At 31.5% G+C, this 23846-nt stretch overlaps 4 protein-coding genes across 9 annotated transcripts; all 4 read right to left on the bottom strand.

The window, feature by feature from the left end:
• Positions 1-773: 773 nt before the first annotated feature.
• LOC112740720 (putative glutaredoxin-C14) lies at positions 774-1175 on the bottom strand. The gene has a single exon (XM_072234623.1). The coding sequence runs from the start codon at positions 1173-1175 to the stop codon at positions 774-776; it is 402 nt and encodes a 133-aa protein (XP_072090724.1).
• A 9570-nt stretch (positions 1176-10745) lies between these two features.
• On the bottom strand, positions 10746-13404 carry LOC112744837 (uncharacterized). The gene is made up of 10 exons (XM_072234085.1): positions 13083-13404; positions 12763-12831; positions 12520-12599; positions 12299-12398; positions 12144-12197; positions 11839-11916; positions 11626-11723; positions 11481-11538; positions 11240-11361; positions 10746-11115 (listed from the first exon to the last, which is right to left on the bottom strand). Exons 1-10 carry the CDS (start codon positions 13281-13283, stop codon positions 10962-10964), a joined length of 1014 nt encoding a protein of 337 aa, XP_072090186.1. The 5' UTR covers positions 13284-13404; the 3' UTR covers positions 10746-10961.
• Positions 13405-14125: 721 nt separating this feature from the next.
• LOC112744835 (ACT domain-containing protein ACR4-like) lies at positions 14126-17857 on the bottom strand. 4 transcript variants are annotated; one of them, XM_025794582.3, is made up of 7 exons: positions 17621-17857; positions 17484-17529; positions 17261-17375; positions 17104-17171; positions 15468-16100; positions 14807-14911; positions 14126-14717 (listed from the first exon to the last, which is right to left on the bottom strand). In XM_025794582.3, the coding sequence occupies exons 1-7, from the start codon at positions 17692-17694 to the stop codon at positions 14343-14345; spliced, it is 1416 nt and encodes a 471-aa protein (XP_025650367.1). In that variant the 5' UTR covers positions 17695-17857; the 3' UTR covers positions 14126-14342. The 4 variants fall into 4 exon arrangements, with proteins under 4 accessions (XP_025650367.1, XP_072090183.1, XP_072090182.1 ...); XM_072234082.1 differs by lacking the exon at positions 17104-17171 and having other exon boundaries at positions 15468-16084; XM_072234081.1 differs by lacking the exon at positions 17104-17171 and having other exon boundaries at positions 15468-16087; positions 17621-17856.
• A 1221-nt stretch (positions 17858-19078) lies between these two features.
• On the bottom strand, positions 19079-23153 carry LOC112744834 (glucose-6-phosphate 1-dehydrogenase 2, chloroplastic-like). 3 transcript variants are annotated; one of them, XM_072234080.1, is made up of 10 exons: positions 22446-23153; positions 21794-22305; positions 21600-21694; positions 21362-21476; positions 20998-21203; positions 20764-20913; positions 20566-20686; positions 20247-20476; positions 19940-20140; positions 19079-19658 (listed from the first exon to the last, which is right to left on the bottom strand). In XM_072234080.1, exons 2-10 carry the CDS (start codon positions 22031-22033, stop codon positions 19403-19405), a joined length of 1614 nt encoding a protein of 537 aa, XP_072090181.1. In that variant the 5' UTR covers positions 22034-22305; positions 22446-23153; the 3' UTR covers positions 19079-19402. The 3 variants fall into 3 exon arrangements, with proteins under 3 accessions (XP_072090181.1, XP_072090179.1, XP_072090180.1); XM_072234078.1 differs by having other exon boundaries at positions 21794-22023; XM_072234079.1 differs by having other exon boundaries at positions 21794-22036; positions 22446-22919.
• Positions 23154-23846: the final 693 nt, after the last annotated feature.

Raw genomic sequence — 23846 nt, 5'->3', positions numbered from 1 at the left:
CTCTGACCCTGAGTTTCTCTAAATAATGTTGGTTGCACATATATATATTATATCACAAAATATGAGAATTGAAGAAACATTTAATTTATCATGAACTAACTAGTGATTTTAAGTACACATTCATCAAGTTTTTTTTTTTTTGGTAATGCATTTCATCATTTATGTTTTATACAAGTCCATTGGATTCATAAATAACACATCTATATATATTACAGATTTACAGTTTTTTTTTCCCTTTCTTGGATACATAGAGAAATATAGTTTCAATATGATATGAACAAAACTAACTTTCAATATTGGTGCAATTTTAGCCAATGAGTAATAACTCAAATGACATAGTCTCCCCATACTCAATTAAGAGGTTGCGGGTTCGAGTCTCATATCTTTGGTAAAAAAAAAAAAATATTGGTGCAATTTTATCCGTATATGTCCATTTAATAAAACTGTTCCAAATATATAAATTATGTATATGCAAAAGAAATTATTCTTTATTCAAATTGCTTGAAATTAAACCAAACTATAATTAAACCTTTCATTCTTGCATCCATGAAATTAAAATAGCAAGCAATGTATGAATAGAAAATAAAATAAAGAAAGAGTTAGTTTCAGTAATTGTTAAATAAAAGCTCATTAATTTTGATTTCCAAGTTTCGCATACATTAATTTTTTTTGCATGTTTATACAAGGCTAAGGCAAATTAAACTACAAAACAAAATCAAAGCATAATAATAATAAGGAAATTAAATTAATGAAAGATGATTAATTATTAATAATTAAAGCCACAAGGCACCAGCTTGTTTGAGAAGAGGAACAAGAGTGCCATTGATGTGAAAAGCCAAGACCCGATCCATGGACCCAACAAGCTTGCCGCCAATGAACACAACAGGGACGACGGCGCCGCCACTGATTCCGAGAAGAGACATCAAAGCACGCTCGATTTGTTTGCCGTTGGGGAGAAGGTCAAGGTCGTGGACCATAGGGTTGACTCCCATGCCGCAGAAGAGAGTTTTCATTGCATGGCACATGCAGCAGCTGCTTATGGTGAAGATCACCACCGCGCTCTCTGACGCCAGCCTCCCCACCCTCTCCATCGTCATCTCCTCCTCCGCCACACGGTGACGGTTACTTCTCATGCTCATGTAGTAGCTCCATGACGATGATTGTTGGTACTGCATTATCAAACTATAGCTCTCTGTGTTTTTCAGATTCTTGATGAGTAGTGTTCTTGTGCTGTGACAAATCGTGAAGCCAATGACATCATTTATATAAGGAAACTCTTCTGCCTACGTGGAATAATGTTACTTTTTTCTAAAGTTTGGAGTGAGAGACTTGGATACGAAAATTTTAGGTGAGGATGGAAAGATTATGTCATTTAAATTATAATTTATTAGCTATTTTGTTATAGGGTAAAGTATTAAATTGATCCTCTATGTTTGGACGTAATTCTATTTTAGTCCTTAAGGTTTAAAGTATTCTATTTGAATTCAAAAAAGTTTCATTTAGCATCAATTTAGTTCCACAATGAGGTCAAAGTTAAATAATTAACAAAATGTCCTACATAATAACAGTACAAGAACAAAATTGATAATCTGAAGAAAAGTACAAACTCTAGAGGCACAAAATCAACCGTGGATGCATTAATATATTTATTTATTATTTTTCTTATAATGTAAATAAAATATTTTTTATAGAACTAAAGAGAATGATAAATAAATATATTGATGCATCAACGGTTGATTTTGTGCCTCTAGAGTTTGTACTTGTTCTCCAGATTATCGATTTTGTTCTTGTACTGTTGTTATGTAGGACATTCCGTTTTTGACCTCACTATGGGACTAAATTGATACTAAATGAAACTTTTTTGGATTCAAATAGAACACTTTAAATCTTAAGGACAAAAACAGAATTACGCCCAAACATAGGGACCAATTTAGTACTTTACCCTTTTTTATATATCTTATTAATATGTAACATTGTATTTTCAACAGATAAAGAACTGAATTTCATTTAAAAGTTTGATGTTAGTTACTGTATGTATAAGATGAGATTTAAACTCTAAATACTTATTTAAATAGTTAAATAAATTGACTATTAGATCAACCTAAATTGATTACATAAATACAATGACTAATTCTTTAGGCGTGGTTTATTCATTATTTAAGGACAAACTATTAAGTAATGAATTAAAGATATTATATATATGTATATATTAAAATTGGCTATTAAAATTAGTTATTACGTATTTATGTATAAATATATATATTGTTTAATTAATTTTTAATATATATTTTATACTAATAATTAATTTTAGTTTATACTATTATAATCATTACTAAGTATTTATCTATTTAAAAAGAAATGATTAATTATTAATTTTTGTTTACTAGATTCAAACTCTATTTTTTAACTATCAATTACTTTATTTTTTATTTTTCCAATAGAAAAAATATATACTCCCAATAAATTGGAGGAATTCATTCACTATTTCTTTATTTTTTATTTTCTATCCTCTGAATAACAAAACTATATCTGCATAATTAAAATAGTAATGAAATGAAAATAAAAAAAGAGAGCTTAAAAGGGTAAGAGAGAGTGATGCAATTGATGGGGCTGAGAGGGGTGGCTTTTTTGTCTGTTGCTGTCGCAGCGCGTGTGATGATGATCTGACTTTTATGTTTTGTTGAGATTCATTGTTGTCACTCACTTGTCTCTCTTCTTCTCTTGTGCTCTGCCTTATTTACCTCCAGCTATTATGCTACATCCATGCAATTCCAACATCATCATAATTTACTTAACATTAGGATATTATAATAAAATAACAAAACTTTCTACTAGACATAAGTCAGATCATTTGTGAGCTATGCAACAGTAAAGCTGGTGCCAAAGAACCCGGGGAGTTTGTCCAACATAGAAGAAAAAAATAAAAAAGAAATTCATATTAAGTAGATAAAAAATATTAAAAAAAAAATTAACTATTAGAATTAATTATTATATATTTATGTATAAATATATTTGTTATTTAACTTATTTTAATATATATTTTATACTATAATGATTGATTATGATATACACATAGTATGGTTAAAAAATAATTTATACATATTAAAAATTAATATTTTTCGTTTGTATTTGTCTTGTACTTAATTTAGTATTAAATTACTAACCGATTTTGTTCACTAAAAATATTAATTCCCTAATATTTTTCTTCTGAAGTTACAATCTTAAGATTACACTGCTATTGCTTGCTGTTAGGTATATATAGTTAATAATTTTTAATAATTAATTTTGGTGGGAAAAGTGAAAAAATAGACGGACCTAGCTATAGGTACACTACATACATATAGAAGAGTTTCAAATATACCGAAAACACCGGTGTTTCAGTCGTTTTAATCGTTAATCTGAATTATAAAAAATATATATAGCATATATTAATTAAAATTAACAGTTAAAACAATTAGAACACCCATATTTTTCGGTACATTTGAAAATTTTTCTATACATACATACTCCATAGAAAAAGGGAGTGTGCGTCCTTTCTTGTCGATTAACCTCTCTTTTATGTCTTCTCACGTGACCCATGCATGCATATCCTCTTCTTTATTACTAAAACAACATTCATCATAAATAAATAAAATATATATAAATATATAGAGTAGTAATATCCTAAAACTAAGCATCTAACCAAATTTGATACCTGAAAGTGTTGTTGTTATGACTAATGAGATTAAGTAGTGTTCAATAATTAAATATATAAATAATATTTTCCTTGAAAAATGGAAGTGACGAGTCAAAGTTTTATTTCTTTAGTTTATTGAAATATGCTGCTCACATAGTCACACATGCATTATATATATATGTACCTTTTTATAATGATTATTATTAAATTTTTTTTGGTATTGTTATAATGATTATTTTTGTCTGGAATGATTACTATTGATGCATGCTATGTATGTGCGTACTTGTCCAAGTCCAAGTGTGTTAGATCACAATCTATCATCATTCATTCATCATATGCATATATAATCACACAAAAGTATGCTCACTTTGCAAAAGTAAACGCTTTATTATTACTTGAAAACGACTATACTCTAAGCTATATAAACACACATTGCGTTTGATTTTGAGAAGAAGAAGAGAAGATAAACCATAAAAAATAAAAATATAAAAATTAGTATTTTTATATTTTATTTATTAATAAATTAAATATAAAATAAAAATATAATTATAAAAAATTAAATAATAATAATAAAAAAATAAAATATAAATTGTGTTTTAGTTGCGTGTTTATATATTTTTAAAATATAAATTAAAATACATTAATTTAGTATTTTAAAATATAATATTATTATTTATATCTTATTTATTAAATATAATTTTGTGTTTTTATATTTATATTTTAGTATTTTATCCTTATAAATAAATGTAGCTGTATATTTTTTGGTTGTTTACGCTGTTCTTCGATTCGACAAGTGAAAGATTAATCCGTCACGAATTTGAGCTTTATTTAAGGGTTTAATGCAGGCCAATCAATTGCTACATGTATAGAGTGGAATTCAAACCTCCAACAGTTTAAGCCAATGAGTGAGTTGACCACTTGGCCAGCATAATTTAATTTACAAAAATATTTGGTAACCAAAGAAAATCAAGTAAAAGTAGTCATAACTTGCCTTATTTAGCATTCATTAATTGTTGCAACAATTAATTAATACTAAATAAGACAAATTCTGACCGTTTCTTTGATTTAAATGCAGCTGTATATACTAAAGTAACAATAACCACACTAATATAAGAATGAGGAAAAGAAAAAAGAGAAAAAGAATGAATAATAAAAAATGAAAATAGAAGAATGTATGTCTCACATGCAGGAAGCTGCTTTAAATTGTAATAGGCATTAGCCAATGGCAGTACAAAATAAAACTGCCAGCGTGCTTGCTGCTGCCAGAGTCGGCGTGATCAATTCTGGCTAATATAATATATAATTACTTTTAATTTAAATAAGATATTCTTTTTTTTACACTGAATATCCAGGTTTTACACATCACTTTGGAAAGAACATTATTAGTTCTGAGTTGTGACACATAGCACGTAGGTAAACTCAATGGATCCTGCTGGGGATGGACTTTGACTTCTTATTTTTGAATTTCTGTCTCTTCTTATTAACGTCTAATTAATCTACTTGTTATTCACATCACAAAATGTCCCTAACCCTAATAAATAGTTCTAAATTAGCCTACTCTTTTTGTGTGTCATAATTCTAATAGTTTTAAATTAGTCAATATCTAAATATTTTTTGTTTTTTACACATATGTTCCGCGAATTTTTTAATTTTAATATGGAGAGTAGGTTGGTGTATAGCAGAGTTACGAAGGTATATGATGTTTCACCAGGGTATGAGGACTGCGCAAGACAAATCGAACCGTCCGATTGGAGGTACTGAAAACCCTATGTCCGATTTGTGTATTGGCAGAAAATCTTAGGTCCGATTTCAGTATTCACGAAATTCTGCTTCACACAAATCGGATGGTCCAATTTGTGTGTCCCTCTCTCTCTGCAGTAAAATTGGACGGTCCGATTTCTTCCCACTAAAACAAAAAATTAAACGCCGTCACAACCGTGTATATCTTCTCAATACTCCATAACTCAGTATAACTCACACATGTCAACCTCATAACAAAAAAAATTAGCCATGTTCGGCTACTCACGACAAAAAATTATAAATTTATTAAATTTTAAAGATAAAAATATTTAATTTTTTTAATTATATTTGCAAAAACTCTTCTTAAAAAAGATATATCTAATTATTTTTATTATTTTTTAAATATTTTTATTAACAATATAATTTGTGTATATATTTTGATAATTTTTCCTATACAATAATATGAAATTAGGCTGTGAATCTAAGATAAAGAGTAATGGGATTGAAGTTGAATAAATGAAAGAAAGAGAAGAATTAATTGTTTGTATGGAATATAGGGGGTATAGGGATATAATATGTTCACCTAAAGAAGTGACAAAGTGGCAGTTCGATGTTGTCTAAATAAGAGAAACCGCGTGGTCTGCCCCCCTGTCTCTGCTGATATGGGCGGCGCAACCCTTCTTCACTACTTCATTATTTTCTTCCAAATTTTTCTATGCATTGGAAATCACAAGAAAGTAAAAAGCTACTAACACATACATCGTTCCATGCATGTCTTAACTCATCATATATTCCATCAACCCTCTCTCAATGCTAAATATATATAGGGGTGTCTCCTCTTCAAACCTTGCTCTATCTAATTTGTTGCTTTCCAAAAAGAAGAGAAAGACATGCTCTATCTTTTTATTATACTAATAGTCAAAAGAAAAAGAGTCAATCGTCAACAAATTTTTCTACCCCTATATATGTAGGCATTGCATGACTTTAGCATATGAGTGTATGTAAGGTTGCGTTTGTTTATAAGAATGGGACACTAAGATATGGATATAGAGACATAAAGTCGTGTTTGACAGATGAGATATGAATAAAGATATTGTGTTCAAAGATACTAAATTAGTATATTTTGTGTAATGATAGAAAGGTCATTGAGACACTAAGAAAAGACACAACTTATTTTTTGTTTTTGTTTTTTTTTTTTTGTTAATTTTTCATAATTATATTTTTTTATTATTATATTTTTTATGAACTTTTTTGAATAAAAAAAATGAGAATAAATTAGATTTCTATAATTTATTGTACTTTATTATCAAACAGAATACAAGAATACTAAATTTTATGTCTCTATCTTTTATGCCTTGTTCTCATGTCTTATCTTATCCTATTTTTAGAAATAAACACAGCCTAAATGTCTAGATATATTTTTGAATATCCAGTTAAATAAATATGGTGTAGATTTATGTGATAGTAACGCTATGTTTAATTATTATTTAATTATATTACGTGTATATTAAAAATTAATTATTTATATAAAAATATATTAAACATATATAAATAATATATAAATATACATAAATACATCATGATTAAATTTTAGTATGTACAAAATATTTTGTAATTATGTATGTCCAAATGCATGTTGAAACTTAAAACACAAGTGATTACTCTATTAATGTTAGCTTTACTATATTGACATGTGCTCGCCATTTGAAAAAAGTACAAAATTTAATTTATAAAGCTATTCTATGCAATTTTACATAAAACTAGAATAGACCAACAATAACGATAGTAAAAAAGTATTATTTTTTCATTGGATTGTAAAATGAAAATGACTTTGAATTGTAACGCTCACATATAAAAGAGGAATTGAGTCCTCTATATTTTTTTTGTGCATGACGACATTGTTCACAAGTAAGGCTGAGTTTGGTAAAGCTTTTTCAAGAGGTGCTTGTGCTTTTTAAAAGCACAAGCACGTTATTTTGCGTTTGGTAAATTAAAAAGTCCAAGTGCTTGTGCTTACGGCTTTTAAAAGTTTGGGGTGCTTTTGAAAGCACCTAAGAGGGAGCTTTTTAAAGCTGGCTTATGCTTACCAATTTTTTTTCATTTTTCCGCACATATTTCTCGCTATTATATTGCCATTGAAATCCTCATATATTTCTAACTTCTCATCCTAACCTTCACAAATTCTAACACAATCTTCATATATTTTTTATTTTTCAACCTAATCTTCATATATTTTTTATTTTTTATTTTTAGTGATGATATTTAGGATAAAATAAATTTTTATGATACTTATATAAAATTTTAAAGTTAAAAAATAAAAGAATTTATTTATTATATTTATGTTTATTATGAATTTTTTATTTTAACATTATTTTATTTTAAAATATTATATAAATTTTTAAAAAATTTGAAACAAATTTATTTTTTGTTATAAACATGTTTATTATAATTTTTTCAACTTTTAAAAGCTGTTTTACCAAACATAATTGTGGTGCTTGTACTTATTAAAAGCCATTTTTAATTTGATTTTACCAAACGCAAGTGCTGCAGCTTTTAAAAAGCTATCTTTTAAAAGACAGCTTTCATAAGCTACTTTTAAAAAGCAAAAGCTTTACCAAACTCAGCCTAAAAGTGGAGCTTTTTTTTTTTTGGGGTAACAAAAAGTGGAGCTATTTTGTACTTACGCACTATTGTTTTGGGTGGACTATTTATGCAATCTAAGCGGGCCAATTCACATCGCAATTTAAATGGGCCCAATGAATAGGATAATACCAACCAAAAACAGTTATGGGCTGATGATTTGTAGGCCCAACAATAAACAAGTTCGGAAACTTCCTTTCGTTTTTGTTTTCACATGGCAACACAGTTGAATTTAGCCCATCATAGTATTACAAATTTCATAGGACCAAAAAAAAAAAAAAACAACACATTTCTCAATTAAGAAAGATTTAGCTCATTTAAAATATAAATTACATTTAATTGAATAAAATTTAGATTACAAGAATAATAATTCACATCTTATATCTTAATCTTAGTGGACTTTTTTTTGTATGACTATCTTAGTAAATATTTGAAAACATTTATTTAGCGCAAATTTAAATTTTTAATTCTCATTTCAAAATGTGAATACTTGATATTCTCATATCAAGTGAACAAAAATTGACAAAAAAATTTATATTATGTTTTAGTTTTTATTGTTAAAAAAAACTCTTTTTTTATTCTTAAAGATATTTAAAAAATCCAAACAATTTATAATACAATATAAACAAATATTTAATACGAAAATGCTAATATCCAAATATAATATATTAAAAAACACAATTTTTTAGAATATATTTTTTAATCTAGTAACAGTCTTCCAAATTAAATTTCAAACCACAATAGTTAATCTACTAAAAAAAAGTCAAATATGTCAATAAGTTATAGTTTAAATGGCATAATCTTTCCATACTCATTTAAGAGTTTGCGTGTTTGAGAAATAAATAAAAAAAAGTCAAATATTTATATCGTTGACCAAAAAACAAAGTTAATAATAACTAACCTGGTGGAATACGTTATGAATATTTTTGGAAAGCTAGTCAGATTCTGAGATTCAAGAAGATTCGACAGTTATCTAGAACGAAGAGATATTATTGGCCACCCAGAACGTGTTTATTTTATTTAACTTAAAATATTTTATATTTTAATAAGCCACGTCAGCAAAGACATAACCCAGCTTCTATTCCTTTCTTTCTTCTTCTTCTTCGTTTTTCTCAGAGAAACCTCAAACTCTCCCGAAACTTCTCGAAACTTTTCACATTCTCCAATATAAATTCCTCCATAACCTTAAACCTTAAAATCATCACACTAAAAAAACAAACACACAAAAAAGAAAAAAGATATCTAAATTCAACTTCGCATCAAATCAGAAGCACACGAAGAATGATGAACATGAAGAACATCATCAACAACAACAACGTAGTACCCTCGTATAGACAGAGGACACCCTCTAAGGTTAGAACTATTCCCATTCACTTCGTGGGTTCAGAACGTAGTAGAGAGAACTCTGCCATCAAGATCCAGAAGGTTCTGAGAGGGTTTTTTGTGAGGAATGCGTTGAAGAGGATCATGGGGTTACGTGTTGAGTTGCAGAGTGTTGAGGCTAGGGTTTATGCTTCAATGGAGGTGATTAAGAGGGACCAGAGGGAGAGAGTGAGGCTCAGCGAGACCATCATGAACTTGCTTTTGAAGCTTGATTCGGTTAGGGTGCTGAGTTCTTGGTATGGGGTTAGGGAATGTAGGAAGAGTGTGATTAAGAAGGCTATTGCATTGCAAGAGATGGTTGAATCAGAATCTGCTTGTGTTGTTGAAGAAAATGATGCTATGGTGCAGGAAGAGGAGAAGGTGGTTGAAGTTTCTGAAGAGAAAGAGGAGGAGAAGATGGAGGTTATGGATGATGATTCTGGAGCAGATATTAAGTGTGTTTCAGAATCATGCATGAATTCTTCTGTAGAAGAGAAAGAAGAGGAGAAAATGGAAGATTCTGGAGTTGATATTCAATGTGTTTCAGAATCATACAAGATAGAAGAGAAAGAGGAGGGTGATGGGGAGAGAGAAGAGAGTGTAGGAACAAGTTTGGTTGAGGAGAATGAGAATAATTGTGTGGTGAAGAATGAAGAAGAGGAGGAGGAGGAGGAGGAGGAGGAAGAGGAAGAAGGGAATGGTGATGAAGAAAGAAGAGAAGGGAAGCATAGGGAGATGTTGGAGAAGATGATGGAGGATAATGAGAGAATGATGAAGATGATGGCCAAGTTATGTGAGAGGAATGAGATGCAGACTCAGCTTCTTACTTCTCTGTCTAAGAGAGTGGAGCAACTTGAAAGAGCATTTGCTTGTGACAAGATGAGGAGGAACAAGAGAAGAAATTGTAGTGATGCCAAACACAAACAAAATATGAACAAATAATGCTTCCATCTTAGTCAATTGGGAACCTCTTACTATTTCTTTTGTTTTTTAATTAATTTGTTTGGTCTTTGAAGTTTCATTTTTTCTGCAAATCTAATGTAATACTCCTTTCTTATTGATGTTCTACAATGAAGTGGCTTCCCAATGAGTTTTGGAAATATGTTGCCTCTCAATTCTTCTGAATCTCTCCTGGTTCTATAATGTTAGTACTTTTGGCGTGTACAACTTGCAATTCACTATTTTCTTGTGTGATTAAATTTTGGGTGACTATTTTTCGTAACAATTTAGTCAAATATATCAAATCAATCTATCGATTTTCACTTATAATCTTCGTATAAAGACGGCAACTATGATTACTTAAACTAACAATTTTGAAGCTTTTGGATTTTCAGCAAATAAATTTTGCAGAACACCATTGAACCTTATTACAAGTTAGCATACATAGTATTCAGAATAGGACTAGGTGATGATTAAGGAGGACATATGCTTGAATTGTTACAATTGTATATATTACATTCAACACAGAATTGTATATATTAAACTCCAAACCAGATGAAAAATTTTGCCAAGAAGCAACAATACTTTTCTATTATTCCAAGTTTTAAGATGCTGAGTGGCTTTGAAACAGTTGTGTGGCTGTTTTCCCCATGATCCACTCCAAATCAGATGGAGAAAGAGATGCCTTATTGGCAATTAGATTGACAGCTTCTTTGGCCTCTTTGTAACCACATTCAGGGACAACAAATGGAAAATCACTGCAGAAAGATGTGTGATTTGAGATTTGTCATATGATTTGGTTACATGAATAAAACCCCATCATGACTTTGCCAATCCTAGTTGGTGTTTTTTACAAAGTTCAATGGTTTTAAGGTAGTTTACCTGCCCCACATTACACGGTTAGCACCAAAGCTAGAGACAATTTGAGACAAGAGAGTTGACAAATCCAGATAAGGATGTTTCTCTCTTGAAACTCTGAAAAGGGCACTAAATTTCACATACATCTGTTCAAAATAAAAGGATTAGAAGATTCATTTCCAAAATCTTATATTGTCAATATTTAATTTCTTCTTATGTAAAAGGTTTGGGGATTATGTTCATGAAGAAACTATCAGGCACTTACTTGAGGGAATCTAGATAGATTTAAGAGCCTAGAAAAGATAAGCTGTTCTTGATCAGTTCTGCAATGTGATATTCACTAAATTCATAAATAAGATTCCATTTTCTCTGTCATTGCAAGAGTGATTATACTATATTAAATATCTCACAGTGGTGGTTTGCAGAAGGCCAAGTGATCAAGTATCACAATTGTTGAGGGAAATTCTGTGCACAGTTGTTCAATTTCTGAAATATGCAAATCAAGCCCCTGAAGTTGTTGAACCATAGTCTTTTAGTTTCATCAAATTAATCATTGGTCACAACTGGAAATACTTTTAGATTATAGTTTTGTGTCAATGATACAAGGAAATAGTGAAACACACCTTCATACACATGATGCTGACTGGTACTTTGAGTTCTCCAGCCTTTTGAAACATTGCTTTTCCAACTTCATTTGTCATCTATACTAACATCATTCAAATAAAAGAAAATTCATTCTTAGTTTTGATGCAATACAGCATATGATCTTAACATATTAACATCTTTTCTTTCTTGATCTGCATATTGATCTACTTTTCATTTCCCTTTCCTGCTTTACTTTATACTGCATGTTTGTGTGCGTGCGCGCGCGCCTATGCACTTATACATGTATGATTTCCTTAAAAGAAATAAAAAAGGGGTTGCCTACCTTCTTGCCAGATGGCCACAAATAAGGGTTAAACCGCACGACGCGATAACCATCCTACCATGAACAAAGAGAAAACTTCATTTGCTACGTCTGAATAAATAAAAGAAAAGAAAATAAACCATATGAATGATATAAAGAAGAAATATCCATTAGACCTTCAAAACAAGATCTTCAAACTGCTTAAGCCCACTGCCATCATCAGCTGGATTAGCAAGGCAGCACCCAACAAATTTGGTTGGATATTTCTTCAAAACACTGACCAATAAACAAGAATAAGTATATGGTAACAGCTATCAGATCAAGCATAGCTCAGAAATTCATGAAATCAAACATGTTGAACATAATATTTAAGAAAATGTTTGATCTTTGATTTTACCTTGTGACATAATTATGATCAAATTTATGATTAATTGGCTGCACAATGAGTGCACTATCTACTCCTGCTTCCTCCATACACTGAGCATCTCAGAATGTGTGCACAAACACAAATCCAGTCACCATCATCAGTTCCCATGTAACTAACATGAAGCAGTTACAAATTTCTTGAAATATCACCAACTATATAAACATGAAAAGAGAGATAACAGAAGAAATTAAATTGAAGCATATATATATATACCTGAAGTAAAAAATCAGCATGTCCTGCTAAAGTGGGCTCTTGTCCAGGATGGTAAGGGAATGTAGCAGCCTTCATTTCAAAGTTAACAATAAATAAATAAATAAAATAAAAAGTTTGCATGTAATATATAAAATCAGTGATACATGGTATGAACAAGTTTATCAAAAGATAGGGCAAAATTACATGACTTCTGCTGAAGTTCAGTGAAATTCAACTTGATTCCTTTCTATAAGTATGCATTAATTTCCTCTAAGATTTAAGAGTCACCAAAACATGTATGATGTTTATTTATTTTTCCTAATTATAAATTTAACAAAAACCTCATGAGGGGAAGCCCACACATGGAGATGAGAATCCAAGATGACTTTGGAAGCTGAAGCAGTTTCAGCTTCAGTTTCAGTGATTGATGCCATTCTGATTCTGAAGGGTAACCTTGGTTTCCTCGAATAATAACAATAATGTCTTGTTGGACATAAACCTGAAAGTGAAACCAGGGTGTTAAGCCTCAACAGTGCCACCATTTTCGTGTGCAAGTGCAATTTCTTATTTTATTATTATTTTTTAATTTCTTATTGTTATTGACTTATTGCTTTGTGCAGCTTCCAAAATATTGCCACGTGTATAGATAAAACTCTTAACCTTATTGCATGAATTCTTCAATGAGTTAAATAAATTAGGATACCGTTTGTTTTTGAGGTACTGTGAGAGAGAGAGATTGAGAGACTGAAATTTAGTATTGTATTTGTTGATTTAGAGATTGGTATTAAAATTTTTGTCTTTGTCTCCAAAATTTCAGTATTTTATAGTACCTCTAAGAAGTAGGAACACAGAGGACTAAAATTTTTAGAGATAGAAATTAAAACTTTAATAACATTTTATACATAAAATACTCTCATTTCAATTAATTAATTCTAATTTTACCTTTTGTACAAATTAAATTAGAGTTTTATTTTTGTTTTAATTTCTATCTCTCATTTTGCACCAAACAAAATATTAAAATTTATTTCAATCTCTGTCTCTTAGTCTCTGTCTCTCAGTTTCAGTCTTTCCGTTTCTGTCTCTCCATCAAATGTTACCTAATTGTAATAAAAATTAACTCTTTAGGTATAAAATATGTGTTAAAATATGATATATATATACAAAAAATAATCACTAAATTTCTGTACAAATATATATTATTAATTTATTTTTAATATGTATTCTGTATTTTAATATATAATTTATATAAATGACAATTTTTATGATTAATTTTTTAATATATATATAACATGATCGAAAATAATTAAAAAAAAAAAGAAAATGAGAGATTTATTAAATATGCTACAAATAAATATGCCTACTACATACACCAAGCTCTATAATCTGACAAATTGATTACAATTTTATACTAAAAAAGATCCAAAGAGATCAACCATAAATCATTACAATAACAAATTGAACAGAATCAATTTACTATTTCCTATTTTCTTTCTTTTTTTTCCCCCCAAGTGTACATAAAATACTCACCAGAAAAGTGAATATCACACACACACACACACACACCTCTTATGAAATTACAACATATAATAATATGAAATAGTTCAAGAAAAAGACCCCATAAAGCTTTTGCAGAAGAACTTGACAGACCTCATTTTAAAAAGATTAGACAAAGAAAATCTTCCACTCTCTTGGGGTGTTGTATCCTTTGATGATGAGAATACATTCATTACATTGTTATTGTTATCATTATTCTTGACATGAAGTATGGTGAAGCCAATTTCTTTTCTAACAGCTTCAATTGTTTCAGTCTTAACAGGAGCACCATATGCATCAGCAACATAGAACACATTCATGGCTTTACAATCTCTTGTTGTAACTTCAGCACGAATTACTGAAAATCCATTCTCTCTGAATATTCGAGTTACATCTGAGAGAAGCCCAACTCTATCTTCACAACAAAATTCTAGTTGTATGCCCTGTAATAATTAATCAAGTATTAATTAATTAATATGTATCAATTATAACAAACAGGTTATATTAGAAAATTTAGAATCCATTATAGTACTTCAGAAGTTCTTCTTTTAATAGCAGCTTCCAAGCAATGAATCACTCTTTGCCTTTCTGCTTCAGAGCTGATTGGATATCCATCTATATGCCTTATATAATATTCCTGTTACAAAGGAAGAAAAAAAACTACTAAAGTGAATGTTGGTAATTGGTATTGATCCGTTCGTTGCCTATAATTCGGCTAAGCAAAACTATAAATCGGAATCCGGTTAAAACTAAATACACATGTGCAGGAGTACGTGCTTTGCTCTCCTAACGAACTTATCCTATACAATCAAATAACTACGTGCCAACTCAGATGGCACAAGAATCTCTCCGCAAATCTCTCTAAAAAAGCTCACTAAAGAGCAGTTATCACATAATTAGACCCACTAAGTAACAACTCCACAATATCAGAGTAATCCTACCATAACAATTCTATAAATATATCCATTCCTGACATGAAAGAGGTACGTTATTCATTCTGAATAACTCATATTTATCTTCTACTTTTACTAACTTGAGCGTTGGAGTCCCTTTGCAGGTACCCAACGGCAAACACTAACAAAACATGCTATACCTCGGAGTCTATTTTCACACAGGAACAGGTATGATAGAATTAGCAGGGACAAAACTACTAAAAGTATTTATCAATTACATATAAATATGAATTCAGAAACCTGATATGCCTCTGGTCCTTCAGCAATGGCAGTTCCATGGTAAACAACATACTGCATATCAGTGAGAGTGCAAACAGCATCAAAGAGCAACTTTGGCCTATCAAGGCACCTCAAGTTCACAACCGTGTAAACTTTATCAGCACAATAATCAACAGTCACAATTGGTTTCTTCTTGTTACTCTCATCACTTGTTGATCCATTACAATCCTCATCACACGTGTCGTAATCTCGATTAGCATACATCATCTGGTGCAGCCTCCTTTCCTTGTGAGTTGATCCAACAGAGACAACAGCAGTGTTGGCATCAACACCACCACTCTTGTTTTCTATGTCCCCTCTAAGAACATAGAACAAGAGCTGCTTGATCTTTGCAAGATGTTCAGGATTGTTGATTGGCAACTTTGTTGCCTCATCAGTTATGTAAAGAACTGATGCCATTCTTGAATTGTGTGTCCATACTTCTGCTGCTAACACATTGCATTTAAGGTCTGCCAGGATGGCGAAAATCTCCGAGAGTAGTCCCGGCCGGTCTTTTCCGGTTAATTCGATTGTTGTGTGTTCTAAAACGGATTCAACTTCAACTCCAATGGATCTCCTAAGAGCTTGGAAACCAAAGGCTGCTGGACCAAGTGACTAAGATGAGTCAAGAGGGGAAACAAAGATATCAGTATATGACTTATGGTTTTAAATTGTGATTAGAGTTCTAAATAGTATACAGTTTATGCAGTCTAAAACTATTTAGCTAATTCAAGTATGAGAACTAATTACTAAAGTGGAAACTCATATGCAATTATCTTCATGTAAAGTTGTTAGTTGAGATCGTTAGATAATAATTTAGCCAAACATATCAAATCATCTAACGATTCTTAATTAACAACTTCATATGAAGACAACTACACATGAATTTTCACTGATTACTAATTAGTGCTTCTTGTATTGTTGGGTTCATTTTCAATATATTTGTGATCTAATATGATACAAATTGTTCATAAACAGAACCATATCCTTTTTCCCTTGTATCCCATTTCTCATTTTGTATAAAAGACAAAGATTAGGAGCTTAATGGTAGGACTAGGAGGTATTCAATGTATTGCATCCATGTTCCATGTTCCATGATGATGATGATGATGATACACACATATTATATGTACACCAAATATTAACTAACAATTAGTCAATATGTATCTTTTTCCAAAGATAGGAAGACTCAAATCCGCGATCTCTAGATGAGTATGGAGAGACTATGTCATTTGAGCTATAACTCGTCCACTATAGAAATATATATTTGATATCTAATCATTTTCTTTTAATTATATTATTGTAAACAAGTTTGATTATTTTAGTAGCTAATTATTTAGTTGTAAAAATATGCAAATCACAAAACATGTAACATATATTTGATAAAGGTCTTATAAAACACAATAGTATAGTTTTTGCTCATCATAAAAGAAAACCAATAAAATTAGATATTAACAAAATAAGAACAAAAAACTATAGATAAGCAAAATAAGAAAATAATTAGATGGGCTCACGGCCCAAGCCTGCCCAAACCCGAAACACCATCTTTTAACAGTTTGGTGGGTCAAGTGTGGCCCAGTTTTCTATCTCAACAAAAAAGTTGGTTATTCAAATGTACCTGTTGAATTCTGTCGGCTAAATTATCTTCAAGAAGCTTATTCCCATTTTGATCCGTACAATGAAACACTGGATTTTGCATAGTGGTAGTTGAAGCCCAAAAAAAAAGGACAAAAAATATATAAAAAAAAATTGGAGAGAATTTAGAAGCTTATTACCATCCATAAACCATTCTCCATCAGAGGAAATGTAAGCTCTATTTATAATGATGTTCATATCAATCAGAGTTTGAACCATCTTCAATAATATCCCACACCTATTTGCACCATCAACCTACAAAAAATTCAGAATTTCAATTAAATTCAGTGTTTTTTGATGACCCTTTTGCAATGCTAAAAGGATAAACCCAAAATTTTCAAACAAGCTTTCAAAATTTGAAACCTTTATCAATGTGGCTGTTTTGCTAGAACTGTTGTCCACAGTTACTCTGGAAAAAAAAAAAGAAGAAGAAAAGCTCAGATTAAAGAACAAGAATATAAACTAAGGAAAATCTTAAAACAATGGTGTTTTATTTTGACCTTGGAGGATTCATCCGAATGAGAAGCTTCTCAAATTCATCGTCCGTAGGCATAGAAAAGTACCGAAAATCCATTTTGGGGTATGGCTACGGAACAGAGCACAACAGAAGTACAGAACAGAACACAGTACGAGGTGTGTTGTGTTGTGATAACGATAACAGAGAGAGAGAGAGAGAGAGAGAGAGAGAGAGAGAGGTATACTGATATACTCTGTTTATTTTGTGTCTTTTTCTTTTTTTTTTCTTTGGTTTTGTGTGTGTATTTATATTTGCTGTTTGGCTTTTGAGATTATTATTTATATATTAGCAGAAATTATGAAAAAGTTCATATCATAATGAGTAATTATATGTATATAAAAAGACTATATATGTTGATAATTTTTTTATGATTTTTATTGGTTGATATTATAAAATAACTTTATAACATATTTGATTACATTTGATAATTAAATAAGAGTATTTAGTTGGATGATGAAGTGGTGGCTGTCTCCTAAGTAAATTTTATTATTATATTTATCTTAAATTGATGTGATGTTAAAAGAGAAAGTTATTAATTCAGTCAAATATTTGTTATGAGAATTAAGTTGAGTGGAATTCAAAATTTTTTTATTTCATTTTCTTGAAAAAAAATGAATAATAACACTATGGCAACAAAAAATAAAGGAAAGACTTGTAAAATGAATATGACGTTATGAATAGTCCAATGTGGCATTTAATATTTCTGTGGTATATTTGGTAAATTTCTAATAACATTTCTAGAAGAAAAAACTTAGGATGTGTGGTTGGAACCCAATTTCTCTAACATGTTTTTTGTCAAAAGATTATGAAACAACGTAGGATGAGTTGGCATACATTACAAATATATTAATGCAAATGCAAATATGGAATGGATATGATTTTCTCGTGTCCTTCTTAATCCTCTCGTGCCCTTGAATTCCTGTCACAACTCACAAGTAATTCATAATATTTGTAATGCATAAGAAGCATTACATAATATATGTAATTCATAATATCACATGTTATATTACTTATAATTATTTCACATTAGCGGTTATTTCTCAAATGAAAAATAACTTGCTATTAATTGTATGAAATAATTGTGTTTGCAAATCTACCAAAATTCTCTTGAAATGTAACACATTTTGAAGTTGTCTATAAGAGGAGATTCAAAACTAATTAATTAGTTGTTGTATATAAACCAAAAGGACAAATAGTGAATTATACTATTGAACAAATATTATAATATGCCATAAGATATTAGTTTGGTTGAACATTATTTGTTCTCTAATATTATTATATTAAGTAGATTTTTATAATGAGTTTGATTTTAGTACGTTATAAACATGTTATTTTTATTTAAAAGCGTTACTATTTCTTTTAAACTGTTATTTTCTCTCATAAATCACGCTTTTAAAATGTAGTTAAACAAATATTCTGATAAAAAAATATTTTTGACATCTTTACTAAAGTAGGCACCTACATTAAATAGCTAAAATTGATTGGGAACTACATCTGCATGAAACATCTTTGAACTCCTATTTCTTGCACCCTAAAAAACAGATAATAAAAAAAAAAAGAATTTAAAATCTAAACGTTTTATTCTTCTGCTTTGATGCTTTACATGAATTCATGTATGCCTCAAACCTATCTTCTAGGGAAGCAACAATGATAATAATAGTATGAGACAAGCTGCACTTCAAGAAGAAACCACAAACCAGACATTTGCATTATAGCTAACATCCGAGGCTGATCGCGACTGCGACAGACGAAAAAAATGTCACGATCATTGATCCATGTCTATCCCAAGGTCACCCCACCGGACATTGTATCGGGCGGCAAGATAGTGAGCGCCAACCGGACCCCGACTACCATAAGGATAGTACTCTGGAACTACCCGTTTCTCTTCTAGCTCCTTCAATACAGGTGTAAAGAGTGACCATGCAGCATCGAGCTCATCGCTGCGTATAAAGAGTCTTCTTTCTCCTTCGATGGCATCCAGAAGTAGCCTCTCATATGCATCTGGAATCTCCTTCGAATATCTGAAATAAATAAAAAGAAAAGGTCGGCTTAAATGATCAAAGAAAATGACCATTACAAATAGAGTCTGAATTTTCACAAGTGAGGCAACAAATAAGTTGGAAATCATAGAATCATGAATAGTGTGTAAAACATTAATGTTGACATTAGATCAATGTGACATTAAAATTTTTCCATGACAATGTAAGATGGTAACATTAATAAGGTGTCCAGGTATAATATAAACACGGATGAACTTCAGGGGTCACAAACTAATTTTTTTTTTCAAGTAAAAAGAAAATACCTTGCTGCATAGTGCAGATTCAGATGACTGCGGTCCAATTTCATTCCTAGACCTGGAACTTTGTTGTTGATCTTCAAATAAATAGCTTCATCAGGCTGTACTCTTATAACAAGTTCATTCGTGGCCCGATCAAGATCAGTCCCAAAAGTCCGATTGTACAAGTTGCCTGGCACATGCCTGAACTGTACCCGTATCTCAGCTCTGAACCCAAGACAAAAAATTACTTAAATATTTTTAAAGAAAAAAAAATATAATCAAAGAATAGAGGTGGCATCGAACAAACACAAGATCTATTTCTTCCACTAACCCCTTTTTGTGTAATGCTTTCCCAGCCTTCATCAGAAAAGGCACTCCGTCCCATCTTGCGTTATCTATGAAAAGGGCAGCTGCAGCAAATGTTGGAGTTAAGCTGTCCTTCGGTACAGTTTTGTCATCCGTGTATGCTGGATATGTAACACCTCCTTTGGTGTGACTCTTGTACTGCCCTATAACCATAGTCCCAAGTTCCAATGGTCTCATTGAACGAAGAACTTTAACCTGACATCCATTAACCAGTTGAAACACTGGTGATGAGAAAATTTAACATTGTTTTAAACAACTCAAAGCAAGATGTATAACGATGAGACCTTTTCATTTCTAATATCCTCTGCATCCAAACTAACAGGGGTTTCCATTGCAAAGAGGGCTAGTATTTGAAGTAAGTGATTCTGCATAATATCTCTTATGATACCATAATTGTCAAAGTACCTGCACAGATAAGTAAACAAATGAGAATCCCTTCTATAGATTAGAAAGTGTGAATGAAGCTAAGGAAGAAACAATACCCTCCACGCCCTTCAGTGCCAAAATCTTCTGAGAATATGAACTGTACATTTCTTATGTACTGCCTTGACCATAATGGTTCAAAAATGAGATTTGAAAATCTGAGAACAGATAGATTTTCCACAAGCTCTTTCCCCAGGTAGTGGTCAATCCTGTATATGATTCTCCATGATTTTAAGTAGTGAAACTTACAGTCTGTAAAGTAGTAGATTACATAATCGGTTTAGGTAGAAAACCTGAAAATTTGATCCTCACGAAGATACTGCTTGAGCGATTTTGTTAAAGCAGCTGAAGATTCTGAATCTCGACCAAAAGGCTTCTCAACAATGACTCTTGTCCAACCATTACCAGAAGATGCTGATGAACTGGCACATTTTACAGCATCTATGAATATGTTTGGAGGAATTGATAGATAGAACAGGCGATTAGAAGCTTTCCCATTCTACAAAAGCAAAAACCAGATGGCTAAATTAAGATCAGAAAGAAAAGCTTAGAAGAGCATACATAGAATGCAAAGAAAAGGATAAGTTCATGCATCCTTCATATGTTGATCTTGAGTTCTTGACACAAATTAAAATGATGCGCCATAATTAAAATTACCTCATGTTCCTTAAGCTTCTTGTCCAGCGCTGCAAAGTTTTCCTGAGAGTCATACTGACCAGAATGGTAGAAGCATCTCTTAAGAAACTCATCCATCTTTTCACCGCAGTTCTCTCTGAAAATCAATAGAATAAATTTTCATACATTAAACATGTTTCTTAAGCATGACAAATAAGGAAATTAAGTTAAATAATACCAGCGTAAATGACTATAAACAATTGGTAGGTATAATGTCTACCTCTTATCAATTCTACAAGTGAGAGTCTTGCTAACCATGGTTCTCAGTTCAGCATCAGTCATCTTACTTCGAGCATAACCAAAGATGGTGAAGTGCTATCATAACCATAAATCGAACATTTACTTCTCAACCATGCAAATAGAACCAAATATTTCAAAAACTACGTCAGAAGCCATGATAAAAAAAATTCCAACCTTAGGAAGACAATCCTCATAGTAAAGTGCAAAGAGGGCCGGAAATATCTTCTTCTTAGCAAGGTCTCCAGAGGCTCCAACGACAGTAATACTAACAGACTCGTTCCCATTGTTGTAAGAGCTGGCTTCAGCTCGAGACTCCTCCGCCGAGGTAAATGACAATAATTCAGAATTCAAAAGCTTCTGAGTAGTGTCAATATCAACAGGGACTGCGGCAGCTGTGGCAGCACCTACATTCATGTGCTATTTGCATATTAAGACTAAGGATTCTCCAAACCACATAACACAACTAAAATCACAAATTCCCAACCTATCATGTATCATCTCATGAAATTGTTGCTATTAGTATTTCGTCTAAGTTTCTTAGAATCATTGCATTACCGTGTTCAATTTGGATATGAATACACACTCCTAACTTAACCATCTAGGTTAAAAACGTAACTTCAGGGGAGAAAACTAATTAAGTAAATAAACATTCAGCTAAGAGAGATCATGAAAAGCGTTGTGGCATGCTGAAAAAAGAAACAAACAGCAAAGATTCGAAATCGGAATCAACAAACAAAAGGGTATCAGAAAATGACAAACTTTCAAGAATACAAGCTAAGTCAAAGGAAATTGCAGTAGATAGCGTCAAAACCGATGAGGAACGAACCATCGCTTTGTTGTGGCTGGTGGGTGTGAACGGCAACCTCGTTGGAATCTGACTGAGATTTCAGGGACACCTTAGCTGCAAGGAACCGCTTCGATGCGGAAGACGACAGGGTCACGTGCTGCGGCACGTGACCGAGCTTAGACGATGGCGAAGAAACAGGTTGCAGCGAAGGGTATGAGCGGCAATGCGTCGAACAGATGGTAGCCATGAAATAGCGTTGAGCTGTTGCGTGCTTTCGAAGAAGTGTTTGTGTTTGCGTCAAAGGTTAAGAGAGAGAGAGAGAGTTAATAAGAAGGCTTCGGAGAAAACGAGGGACACCGAAGGAGGGGAAAGTGTGTGAGGGAAGGGGTTAAGGATTAAGGAAGGTTAAGATTAAGGTTAAGGCCCTTGAGATCTCCGAAAGGGTGCTTTCAGCGTTGTCCCTTTTGCAGAGTTGGAAGAGAACAATGCGCTTTTTTGTTCCTCTGATTCGGTAGTTAGGTTGGCCCAAACCAAAAGGAGCCACCATAAATAGATGTTTTTAATTTTTATTGAGGTTTGCAATTTGCTATCTCTACCACCCTTCAAAGATCAAACATCAATTTGATTTGTCAATGGTCTCAACTTTTGTGATTTTGTTGACCCTGAACTTTTCTTCAAGTGATTTCTGGTCAATTAGAAAAAAAAAAAAAAGTGTTATGTATTACATAGGTTGGTTTTGCCCCCCCCCCCCCCTTTTTTTTTTATCTTTTATGTAGTTATATATTTGTTTTATGCTTGTTATTATCATCTAATAGTATTATATTTACACTAGTTTAGGAGTTAACTGCATGGCATAATTTTGTTTAGACTATTATCTAATTATATATTGTCATATTAGCGACTATAGTTGACTATCTTGTCTTATTTAGAATGGATTGGTTTAATTTAAACTTTTCACCTATTATTTGTTGTTTTTATCAAAAACTTAAATTGCATCAATTAGCTATGAAGCCATCAACTTTTGTTTTCATTCAGGTACGCCAACATTACTATTTATTTGTGTAGTCCTTTTCGCAGGTTTATATGTACAATTGACAATAGTGCACTATTCGGGAGAAAAAAGAATTAAGGCTTTTATGGTATTGAGTTGTACCACAATATTTTGTTCTTTTCTTTCCTGAGAACTAAATTTAATGGGTCTAACCAATCAGTGCTTCCAAAGATCAAGAAAGAAATTATTCTGGACAATAAGGACCAAGACTTTCAGAGTATTCAATGAATTACTCTAAGAACCATTCTTTCTACTCCTTAATCAGTGCTTCAATGGCACAACTCCTTTATTCCTGAAGTAATAAGAAATGACTATGTTGTCAAAATGCACTTCCCTTGGTTTGTGACACAAACATCACCATCAATTGCTGGCGCTTTTGATTTCATTCA

Source organism: Arachis hypogaea, chromosome 4 (genome assembly GCF_003086295.3).
Source record: "Arachis hypogaea cultivar Tifrunner chromosome 4, arahy.Tifrunner.gnm2.J5K5, whole genome shotgun sequence".
Taxonomy (NCBI): Eukaryota; Viridiplantae; Streptophyta; class Magnoliopsida; order Fabales; family Fabaceae; genus Arachis; species Arachis hypogaea.
This window is presented reverse-complemented; position numbering and strand designations above follow the sequence as displayed.